This window comes from Chelonia mydas, chromosome 23 (genome assembly GCF_015237465.2).
Source record: "Chelonia mydas isolate rCheMyd1 chromosome 23, rCheMyd1.pri.v2, whole genome shotgun sequence".
Lineage (NCBI taxonomy): Eukaryota > Metazoa > Chordata > Testudines > Cheloniidae > Chelonia > Chelonia mydas.
Window position 1 is genome coordinate 11177201 of NC_051263.2, and position 12261 is coordinate 11189461.

The 12261-nt window shown below is 42.7% G+C and overlaps 1 protein-coding gene across 4 annotated transcripts in view; it reads right to left on the reverse strand.

The window, feature by feature from the left end:
• LOC114018365 (butyrophilin subfamily 1 member A1) overlaps positions 1 to 12261 on the reverse strand; it is a 187874-nt gene that overhangs the window by 117506 nt on the left and 58107 nt on the right. For 2 of the 4 annotated variants that reach the window (XM_043534746.1, XM_043534745.1), the window contains 4 exons: positions 9540 to 9560; positions 2793 to 2819; positions 1863 to 1889; positions 967 to 987 (listed from right to left, as the gene is read on the reverse strand). In XM_043534746.1, coding sequence (XP_043390681.1) covers positions 967 to 987; positions 1863 to 1889; positions 2793 to 2819; positions 9540 to 9560 — 96 coding nt within the window. Of the gene's footprint in view, positions 1 to 966; positions 988 to 1862; positions 1890 to 2792; positions 2820 to 9539; positions 9561 to 10971; positions 10993 to 12261 lie in introns of all 4 variants that reach the window. The other 2 variants (XM_037888674.2, XM_043534744.1) reach the window with 2 other exon arrangements.

Here is a 12261-nt window from a genome sequence, read left to right on the forward strand (position 1 = left end):
GCATGAGGTGAAAAGGTAAAGAATGTGTCCCCACCTTCTCACACAGCCCATCATCACCTTTTCATTTTTGCTAGGAGCAGGAGTGTCTGGTTTTAAACATACTGATGAGACACATAAGGAATGTGCTGATGCCTTCAGCCCTTTCATCTCAGTGCTATGCAGGAAGGAGCCAATCCATGTTGGCTCTGCTACTCGACTCCCCTCTCTTGCTCCACCAAGCCCCATAGCCCAGGAATTGTAATGGAAATACTTCTCACTACCAGCCTCCAAACACATGGGGGTGGGAGGAAGAGATTCCTGGCTGCACCCTTCAGGGGAACACCTTGGCCAGGGTGACAGGGCTTGGAGGGGCTCCCACACCCCGGAAGCCTGACAGGAGTGTATGTCTTGCCATCCCCAGCCCACAAAGCAGGGTGGAGAGGAGATAACTGAGAGATATAGTAAAACAAAAACAAACAAACAAAAAACCCACCCGAAAGATTACTAGATGGTCTATATTTTGTCAGCACATTCATTAACTCAAAGGGTGTGCTGTTACTTTCAATATTAAAGTCAATGGCAAACTGCAAATCATATAATTGATGATAGATTGTCAGAACCTCACTCCTCCTATATTCACAGACATGTTTTGACTGATTTAGGGTGAAATTCATCCCTGGACAGAGAGAAGGACGAGACCTGTGCAGCACAAGGTACACACCCATGCTCTATTTTGAAGTGCTAGCTGGGATTTAAATGATGAATAACCCATTCCACAGGGGAGATTTTTCACCCAATGAGAGCAGGAATAGGGCTGTAGCACTGATCTGTATATTCTACCAAATTTTAGAAAAATAATATTCTAACAAGTAAAATCATTCAATTCCTGTGTTTGTAACTGTGAGGACTTAATTTCTATTTTCATCTCTTTTTTTGAGCATGGAACTGAATTGACAGTTACATTTGAAAAGTCAATGCAAAACTTACCCACTTCTATCTGGAGTTCATCTGCAAAGCAAAAATAACTTTTTAATATTGACATCATTTTAATCTATTTTGGGTTAGTGAATATTATGCCTCTCCTTTGAGGACTGAGAGGTCAGATATGGAGTGAGCAAGATTAACAGGTCCGACACATGCCTATCACAACATGTGGGGTACCTCATCCACTAAATGCCTCAACAACTGTTTGGGTGAAACCAGACAATCACTACATTCTCAAATGAACTCAAACAGGAAAATGATAAAGACAAAGACACCTTACCACCTGTGGGTGAACATTTTTTACTAAACTATCCCTCCATATCTGACCTCTCAGTCCTCGTCCTCAAAGGAAACATGCACGACACCTTCAAAAGATGAGACTGAAAGATTAAATTCATAACTTTGCTAGTCACTAAAAGTCCTGGTCTTAATAAAGACAATGGATTTATGGCTTATTACAAGAATCTCTAGAGCAAGGCTGTACAATGCTCCTCAGTGAGGAATATGGACATGCGGCAGTTTCAAATTGTAGATTTCAGCTCTCAGCCATTTGGGCCTTATGACTCCACACAAAAAATGTTTACAATTTCCTTCTTCTTTTTCTAATAATGTGGAAAAAATATTCACTCTCTTTTCAGAAAGAGCTGAACAGCTTTTGTTTAAAATTTTCCTAAAAGGGAAATAAAGTCTTTGGGCAGGGACATAACAGAGACCTCTCTAGACCAGAACAATGCTGTTACACAAAGCTCTGAGCATCTTATAATAGGGATTTATAAAAGAAACAATTTTCAGCCTTCTTTCTATGTGCCACTCCTGGGCCAGCTGTGATTTTAAATAGGGTTACTAAAGAATTTATTATTTCTTTCCTCAAGAATACCAGAAGTTTAATTTTTTCTTACCTACTCGAGACCTCAAAGTCTGTAATTCTGGGGAAAAAAGACAGTAACAGGATCAAAAAAGTCTAATGTAGTTAAGAATTTTCCAATTTCCATAATAACCCACTCTTCCCCCACCCCTTGGATCTCTGTAATGCCAGCTCCTGTTCCCACTTGAGTGAAAGGAAACAGAAAGATCAGGAAACAATAAGACCTGTTACCCTCATTCTTACATCACTGAGCCTTAAAGTCAATGACTTTTGCCAAACGGGGCCATTCTGGAGATTCCCAACACAGACCCAGATTCTTTCTTGTGGTGTGGCTGCTCTATGCTGTGCCCTCAGCACAACGCTGACAGCCACAGGAGGACTGGCCCATTGTAGGAGGACCCTCTGATAACACAAAGCCAGCATAGTGTCTGCTACACCACCCCTAACCTTGAGTGCTTCACTAGCTGTTGTAACTAAAGTAACCCTCAGGGAGGGGGCACTGGACTGGCTCAGCATGTGGGAAACTAAGAACTGGGGAAATGCAAAGCTAAGCCTCACATCTCCTCATTTGTACATCATATTTGGTGTTGAGTCTCATACTCCTTCACTGTAGCCAAAAAACAGGTGCAAAAACTGGAGTTTCCCCAGATCCCTAGATGCTTTAATGTTCCTGAAAGTTGGATTCTGTCACGTAGCAGGCCATGTTACTGTCACATTTTATCTTTGAATCATAGAAATGCAGAGCTGAAATGAACCTCAACAGGTCATCTAGTCTAGCTCCCTGAGCTAAGTCAGGACCAAGTTAAAAGCTCAGCACTCCCATAAAGCACCTCCTTCCGCTGCAGTGGCAGATGTCTTCAACTTGCATACAAAATATCATTTGCCTTCTCCGTTCTCTTCTCTCCATATGACTGAGTAAGATTTGACCTGGCTGCAGGGCAAATAGGATTCTGGGAAACCTTACCTTCTTCATTATGCTTTTCTTTCCCACCTATATGAAGAGAAAGAAAGAGAGAACATTTCTCATTGGTTAAACAAAAGTGCTTCTCAGCTCCATGCCCACCCAGATACACTCTCCCAACGTGCCTGATCTTGAACCTATTCATGAGATTAACGGCAAATTCCAATCTGACACCCACGTGAAGTCCATTCTAAAAAATTCCCAACCAGACTCAACTCTCAACTATAAAACTCCCCCTGTTACTGCAATAGAGGAAATGCTGAGCATTAACACGGCTTTAGAGATCCTACATGTTACCTGTTTCTGGAGTTCAAACACATCCCATGAGATAAATAAAAAAAGTTTATTAGAGAAAAAAATATTGCTCTCATATTTCTAAGAGTAAGTCCTTCATAGCTCTCTCTCTCTCTCTCGGGGTATGCGGGGGATGGGTGGATTTCCACCAAGAGGAATATGAAAGGTGGCTGAGGCCTGTTTTGGGACACAGATTTCCGAGGGAATTTCTTGCAGACCCGAAAAGAAAATAGATCTCTGTTCATTTGCTGAATGTTTTGGACAGACAGAAAATAGTAAAAAAGAAACAACAATGGCAAAATATATTGAGGAGAAATCCATTCAGAGTTCCTTTTTTTTCTGCCACAATGTTCATTTCTTATTGTAGCCTCTTTGTGTGGCACAAGGGGACTGGCCCCTGGGTCTCCGATTTTCCTAACCACCAGGTTACAGAATAAGTCTTATTTTCTCTCTGTCTCCGGCCCAGTGACTGTTTAATTAGTTATCCACAGTGGAAAAGCTGCACCAGGTAAGACTGAGAGAGCACTATGTCAGAGCATCCCATAGCACAGTGGTTACAACACTCATCTGAAAAGTAGGAGGAGTCCCCAGTTCAAATCCTTTCTCCCCATTAGGCAGAAGCAGGAATTGAACTTGGGTCTCCCACATCCCAGGTGCACTAGCCACTGGGCTAAAAGCCATAAGGGAGCTATTACTATCTCCTCCTGTGATGTTTTGTGCAACAAATAGCTTCTGTGGCTAGAGGCAGGTCTATGCTTAAAAGGCTGCAGCTCTAGCACTGTAACAAAGACACTCCAGGCTGATGGCAGAAAGCTCTCGCAGGGGTATAGTTAATCCACCTCTCTAAGGCTATGTCTACACTAGAGATCTTACAACGACTCTGCTATACCATAGAATCATAGAATCATAGAATATCAGAGTTGGAAGGGACCTCAGGAAGTCATCTAGTCCAACCCCCTGCTCAAAGCAGGACCGATCCCCAATTAAATCATCCCAGACAGGGCTTTGTCAAGCCTGACCTTTAAAACTTCTAAGGAAGGGGATTCCACCACCTCTCTAGGTAACGCATTCCAGTGTTTCACCACCCTCCAAGTGAAAAAGTTTTTTCCTAATATCCAACCTAAATCTTCCCCACTGCAACTTGAGATCATTACTCCTTGTCCTGTCATCTGCTATCACTGAGAATAGTCTAGGTCCATCCTCTTTGGATCCACCTTTCAGGTAGTTGAAAGCAGCTATCAAATCCCCCTAATTCTTCTCTTCTGTAGACTAAACAATCCCAGTTCCCTCCGCCTCTCCTCATAAGTTATGTGTTCCAGACCCCTAATCATTTTTGTTGCCCTTCGCTGGACTCCAATTTTTCCACAACCTTCTTGCAGTGTGGGGCCCAAAACTGGACACAGTACTCCAGATGAGGCCTCACCAATATCGAATAGAGGGGTACGATCACGTCCCTCGATCTGCTGGCAGTGCCCCTACTTATACATCCCAAAATGCCATTGGCCTTCTTGGCAACAAGGGCACACTGTTGACTCATATCCAGCTTCTCGTCCACTGTCACCCCTAGGTCCTTTTCTGCAGAACTGCTGCCAAGCCATTCGGTCCCTAGTCTGTAGCGGTGCATTGAATTCTTCCGTCCTAAGTGCAGGACTCTGCACTTGTCCTTGTTGAACCTCATCAGATTTTTTTTGGCCCAATCCTCCAATTTGTCTAGGGCTCTCTGTATCCTATCCCTACCCTCCAGCATATCTACCTCTCCTCCCAGTTTAGTGTCATCTGCAAACTTGCTGAGGGTGCTATCCACACCATCCTCCAGATCATTTATGAAGATATTGAACAAAACCGGCCCCAGGACCGACCCTTGGGGCACTCCGCTAGATACCGGCTGCCAGCTAGGCCTGGAGCCATTGATCACTACCCGTTGAGCCCGACAATCTAGCCAACTTTCTACCCACCTTGTAGTGCATCCATCCAGCCCATACTTCCCTAACTTGCTGACAAGAATACTGTGGGAGATCATGTCAAAAGCTTTGCTAAAGTCAAGGAATAACACGTCCACTGCTTTCCCTTCATCCACAGAACCAGTTTTCTCATCATAGAAGGCAATTAGATTAGTCAGGCATGACTTGCCCTTGGTGAATCCATGCTGACTGTTCCTGATCACTTTCCTCTCATCTAAGTGCTTACCAATGCAGCTGAGCTGCTGTAAGATCTCCAGTGTAGCTGCTCTTCGCCAACAGGAGAGAGCTCCCCCATCAACATAATTAATCCTCCCCCAATGAGTGGTGGTAGCTATGTTGGTGGGACACCAACACCCCGAGCGACATAAGTTATACCGACGTAAGTGACAGTGTAGACATAGCCTGAGAGGCAGTAGCTGTGTTAGCAGCAGAAGCCCTTCTCTCCACATAGCGCTGCGCACAGGGGGCGCTTAGGTCAGTTTAACTATGTCACTCAGGGGTCTGGATTATTCACACCACTGAGCAACATAGTAATACTGATGTCAGTCTGTAGTGTAGACCAGAGCTAGAGCTGGCTGCAGATTGGAAACAGACATAGACACCTCCCTAAAGTCTGGACTTAGATGCCTGTCTTTGTGAGAGGAGTGGGGTTTAGCACACACCTCTCTCATTGTCATCTCCCATTGTTGACTTAGGCAACTCCCTGCCTATCAAGCTGCCTATCGTGGATCCTATTTTAAGGTGCCTATCTCTCCCCAAGCATTGTGCAGGGAGCTTAGGTGCCTAACTGAGGGTTATGGGGATCCCATTGTTATCCCAGTGAGTTTCTAGGTGCCTAAAAGTTAGGTGTTGTGATGCTCAGTGTCACAACCCCTAAATCCCTCTGTGGATCCAGGCATAGGAACAAATTAATAAACGTGTACGTGTAAAGAGATGGGTTGTTAAGCAGAGGCCTAGAAAGAGAGGCCTGTGTAAGAGATGCAGGCCACTTGTCCTCCCTAAGGAGCATATTAACCATCTCCACCAGAAACGGACGTGGACACCTCACAAGATTTCACCAACCATGAGGAGCATGGGTCTCACCAAAACATAGTAGCCTTATGTTCCACAAGCTCCTCCAGTAAAGAAGTGAATAAAACCAGCAGGAACTCAAGCAAAGAACTTGTATATATCCCGCCTGCAGAATGGCTTGCAACCAAACCTTGTGGCCAAACCTTTCCAAATAAGGGCTGGCCTACATGAGGAAATTATCTGAAAAAGTGTAGGGTATGAATTTAAAGCTCTATAGCTATTCTGGAGTAACTCCCGCTGTGGACAATCTTTTCCAGTTTAGCTTAATCCACTTCCAAAAGAGAGTAAGTTAAACTGGAAAAGATGTTTTTTCTCCAGATGAGGAGTGTCCAAAAGGGGGAGCTGTTCCAGAATAATTACGCCAGTCAATCTCCCCATGTAGACAAGCCCAAAAAGTAATTGGTTTCCTTGGCAGTAGACTGAAAACTCTGCACACTGAGCAATACTCTGTTTCCTATACCTGAGTGGAAACCTGTCTGACTCCAGTACACCCAGCACATAAGTTTCACAGACTCCCTATGTTACAATCAGCCACATTAAGCCTTTTCTGTAGATATTCCTGTGGAGGGTGCTTAATAGGTCCCCACTATGTTCCAATCCCCATTTTATATTCTGGGCACCATTAAAGATTATAAACCTCCCACACTATTAAACTGAGTAAATGTTACTGTTATAAAGAAGGCAAATAGTTCTCCTCTGAATGTAACTGTCCTGATACCAATTCAAACTTACTCTTCTTATTGTCAAAAGGAAAGGAGTACTTGTGGCACCTTAGAGACTAACAAATTTATTTGAGCATAAGCTTTTGTGAGCTACAGCTCACTTCATCGGATGCATGCAGTGGAAAATACAGTGGGGAGATTTATATACACAAAGAACACGAAACAATGGGTGTTACCATATACACTGTAACAAGAGTGATCAGGTAAGGTGAGCTATTACCAGCAGGAGAGTGGGGGGGGGGGGGGGGGAACCCAACCTGAAGCAAATACTCACTAGCAACCACACACCACACAACAAAAACACTAATCCAGGAACCTATCCTTGCAACAAAGCCCGTTGCCAGCTGGGTCCACATATCTATTCAGGGGACACCATCATAGGGCCTAATCACAACAGCCACACTATCAGAGGCTCGTTCACCTGCACATCTACCAATGTGATATATGCCATCATGTGCAAGCAATGCCCCTCTGCCATGTACATTGGCCAAACTGGACAGTCTCTACGTAAAAGAATAAATGGACACAAATCAGACATCAAGAACTATAACATTCAAAAACCAGTCGGAGAACACTTCAATCTCTTTGGTCACTCGATTACCGACCTAAAAGTGGCAATTCTTCAACAAAAAACTTCAAAAACAGACTCCAATGAGAGACTGCTGAATTGGAATTAATTTGCAAACTGGATACAATTAATTTAGGCTTGAATAAAGACTGGGAGTGGATGTGTCATTACACAAAGTAAAACTATTTCCCCATGTATATCCCCCCCACACACACACCCACACCCACTACTGTTCCTCACACATTCTTGTCAACTGCTGGAAATGGCCCACCTTGATTATCGCTACAAAAGGTCCGTCCCCCCCCGCGCCCCCGCTCTCCTGCTGGTAATAGCTCACCTTACCTGATCACTTTTCTTACAGTGTGTATGGTAACACCCATTGTTTCATGTTCTCTGTGTATATAAATCTCCCCACTGTATTTTCCACTGCATGCATCCGATGAAGTGAGCTGTAGCTTACGAAAGCTTATGCTCAAATAAATTTGTTAGTCTCTAAGGTGCCAAAAGTACTCCTTTTCTTTTTTTGGATACAGACTAACATGGCTGCTACTCTTCTTATGTCCTGTCCTTCTGAAAAAGAAAAGAAAGCCTCATGTTTAAGTACATTCACACGCCACTTTTAATAAAACCTGGACAAATACCATAATGTACTGCATCTAGTAGAGATTTCAGACATTCCCAAGTACATAATAATTAATATCAAGTTCCAAAAATCTTCTTGACTTGCCCAGCTGCATGAACTGAGGTACTGTAACACCTGAGGCCTTGGCTTGACTACAGAATTTCTGTCATCTGTCTCTTTGTAAATCTACTGAAATGAGCTTACATCCACACAGAAAAGTGCTTCAATCCACTGTGGGGAGCACTAGGTAACATCTCAAATTGTCCTTCAATCTTCATGGCTAAGTACTTACTGTGACTCCATTGTTTCAGTGCTGCATTGTTTCAACTACCTGAAAGGGGGTTCCAAAGAGGATGGATCTAGACTGTTCTCAGTGGTAGCTGATGACAGAACAAGGAGTAATGGTCTCAAGTTGCAGTGGGGGAGGTTTAGGTTGGATATTAGGAAAAACCTTTTCACTAGGAGGGTGGTGAAGCACTGGAATGGGTTACCTAGGGAGGTGATGGAATCTCCTTCCTTAGAGGTTTTTAAGGTCAGGCTTGACAAAGCCCTGGATGGGATGATTTAGTTGGGGATTGGTCCTGCTTTGAGCAGGGGGTTGGACTAGATGACCTCCTGACGTTCCTTCCAACCCTGATATTCTATGATGTGTATGGAGCTACACGCACATTTCAAGTAGCCTTCCACACTGCCACTGAGTGGCATTAGTAACTCAGTTTCAAAGCTGCTTCAGCTGGTGAACCTCCAACAGTTCACTGGTGTAGAGTCCCCTCTCACCCTCCCTGGCCATCTCCTAAGCCATTCCCACCCCCACAAACAGTCCCGTATTCCACTAATGTCCCTTCCCCAAACATGCAGTGTCACAGGAAAGAGTGGGGAATATAAAAATCCGTAAATAATGTGCCCCCTGAATTGCTCTCCCATTCGTGGCACCTGCAGGTCGTGGAGAACAAAGGGACCATGGGAGGAGAAAGGGCTAACTCATGTACTTGTCCCTCTCTGGAGATGCAAAACAGGGGGAAGGAAGGATGGACTCCTGCTCAGTCTTGTACTGGTTGTTCCATCTAGATGAATAGTTAGTGCACAGCAAACTTGGATGTAAATCTACAGTGCAATAGCCGACCTTGTATTAAGTGTAGACTCTTGTGCACGTTCAGCTACTCCTGCTTCAAAGCAAAGTAGATCAAAGCACATTAGGGAATCGTTAGTGTGTTCCATCAGGGTCCACAAGGACAGCTAATGCACTATTGATTCATAACCCAGCTTCCCATGCAATAACTATTCATCTAGACAACTCCTAGGTTGCCAACCCATTGGTGGGCACAGCTCCGATGGGGAAGTGCAACACATTGTCTTCAATACAGTATATCCCAGTCTTTTCTCTCAGGCCGAAAGCACCTCAGGGCTCAGACTGTCTCTCTCCACTGGTCCAAGAAGTCTATCCCAGAAAACAAAGCCATAATGATAAAATCATCTATGAGTGAAAACGGTGTGACATCAAAGCAGACTTACTGTCCACAATCTCAGGTATTTCTGAAAAAGAAAAAAATCCAAATGTTTAGATTTGTACATATGTTTATGTTCACATTTATGCTACAGAATAAAGTGACTGTCCTTGGGAGGTTTACAGAAGGGGCAAAATAGATGGTGGATGCACATCCCAGTTTCCTGTAATCCACATATTTCTGAAGCATCAGTTAGAAACCAGAGACTGAAATTAGGCTTGGTTGAAAATTCTCTTGAAACTGTTTTTCAATGGATGATTGGGTTTACAACAAAATGTTATTTTTTTAAAAAAATTCTGCTTAACACAGAAAATGTTGATTTATCATAAAAAACAAAACATCTCAAACCAAAATTTAGTTTTACGTGAAAATTGACATATTTTGGTGGAAAATTTGAGGGAGTTTGTGTTTGGTTACCTCATGTTCCCATTCTCTTATATGGGCCAGTGAGACCATAATGAACAGACTCCCCTCACCAAGAGGTTCATCAGAGGAAATACAGTGTACAGATGTGAACTTTTTTATGGAAAAAATGCCATTTGGAACCACCTCTACCTGAGACTCAAAAACCAGACAAGGTTTATCAAACATGATGTGGCAAACCTTACACAGTATTAGCACAGAGCCATTACTGTTCTAATTTACACCAGCTGGTTAGGGTCCCTATGACACTTGCAAATTGCTGGAGCAGAGGTGAGCTCTGCCTTTCCCTTAATGCGCATAAATGATGGCTTAACACATATTTAGTTTCAAACACATGCTATGAGATAAATCACATACTGAAGGATTTGAATGGGCCCAAAATATTTCTGGGTGCAGATCCTACTTTCCTTTAACTAAGGCATTTTTCTGAATCATCAGTAATAAGCCAGTTCAAGAGATACAGTACCATACTGGCCCAACCAAATCTGCTGTGGCAAATGCAACGAAGTATGTCCTAAGTGCCATAACAAATGTCACAATGGCCTCTCTGGTGACAGGATGCAAAGCGGAGCCCTGGGAAGTACAGGCAAATGGAGGTGGCATCCATCTTTATTGGACCGTCAGTCCTTGTGAGAGCAATGAGTGAGAGATGCCCTATGCAAAAATGCTATGTAACTGAAGGTACCAGGGCTTCACTAATACTGACAACAAGGGGAGATGGCAGCCATCTTGTAACAGGGAAGGTCTTTGTGGAGTTAAAGACCATTATCCTGTGGAGCCAATGGCAGTGGTTGTAACTAGAATAACCATCAGTCCCATTAAGCCTTTTCTGTAGCTATGCCTGTAGATATGCCTGTGGCAGGTCCCTAGTGTGTTCCTGATTCCATTTTACATACAGGGCACCATTAAAGGTCACAAACCACCCAAGTTGTTAAAGTGACCAAAATGTTATTGTTATAGTGAAGGCATATAGTTGTCCTACGAATGTAACTGTCCCAATATCGATTCAAACTTACTCTTCTTTTTCTCCTGTCCTTCTAGAAAAGAAAAAAAAAAGAGTCATATTTAAGTACATTCACACACCACTTCTAATAAAACATGGGCAAACCAATACTATAACATACTGCATCTAGTAGAGATCCCAGACATTCCCAAGTACATAATAATTAATATCAAGTTCCAAATATCTTCTTGCCTGGCCCAACTGCATGAACTAAGGTATTGTAACATCGTAGGCCTTGGATTGATGACAGAATGTCATTTGTCTCCTTTCAGAGTAACAGCCGTGTTAGTCTGTATTTGCAAAAAGAAAAGGAGTACTTGTGGCACCTTAGAGACTAACCAATTTATTTGAGCATAAGCTTTTGTGAGCTACAGCTCACTTCAGCTGTAGCTCACGAAAGCTTATGCTCAAATAAATTGGTTAGTCTCTAGGGTGCCACAAGTACTCATTTGTCTCCTTGTAAATCTATTTTTAACTTGCATCCATACACAAAAGTGTTTCAATCTCAGCAATAGGGCAAAATGTTTCAGCCAGAAATGTAGATTCAGCAACACTGAAGCATTTCATTAATTTGTGTCGGTTTTACTGAAGTTTTTCAGTCAGAAAAAAAAATGGAAAAAAATTCTGAAAAAAATTCAAAATGTTTCATTTTGACACTTTCTAAATAAAATGTTTCAAATTTTCAGTTCAAAACAACATTTCATTTTAAAAAATCCTTTAATGTTATTATAAAACCCCTAAATTTAAAAATGGTCAAAATCTAAAAAGGAACATTATGATTTTGTCAAAGAAAGCAAAACATTTCTTTTGACTCAAAACCATTTTTTGGGGGGTGAGGAATTTTGGAATTGCCAGTGTACCAAAAAGCCTGGTTTTCACACATCTCCATGCAGCAGGTGGTCTGTCTGTGGGTTTAATATGAACTCGTAGAGTAGGCAGCAGGTTATAAATTGAAACTCAGAAGAACCACCACCTTTTTCTCATTATTGGAACCATTAACCATTATATACACTTCCAGTCTTTCAATAAAGGGGACCGGTCCTTTAATGAGCCTGCAAACAATTGCATTTTCCCAAAACGGTCAGGCATTTATAGTCATTTTCCCCCCACTGAGCAGTTCCATGCCCAGTGGTTCTAGTTTCCTTTTATTTCTACTTTCACTAGGCCTCTCCAGTCACTCTCGGTTTCACTGTGTTCCTGGATTAGAAGCTGAGCCTCATTGCCATTTATTGTGTCGATTGCTCTTTGCATAACAACTGCAGTATGGAGAAACCACATGGTAGAGCTGGGTACCAAATAACTC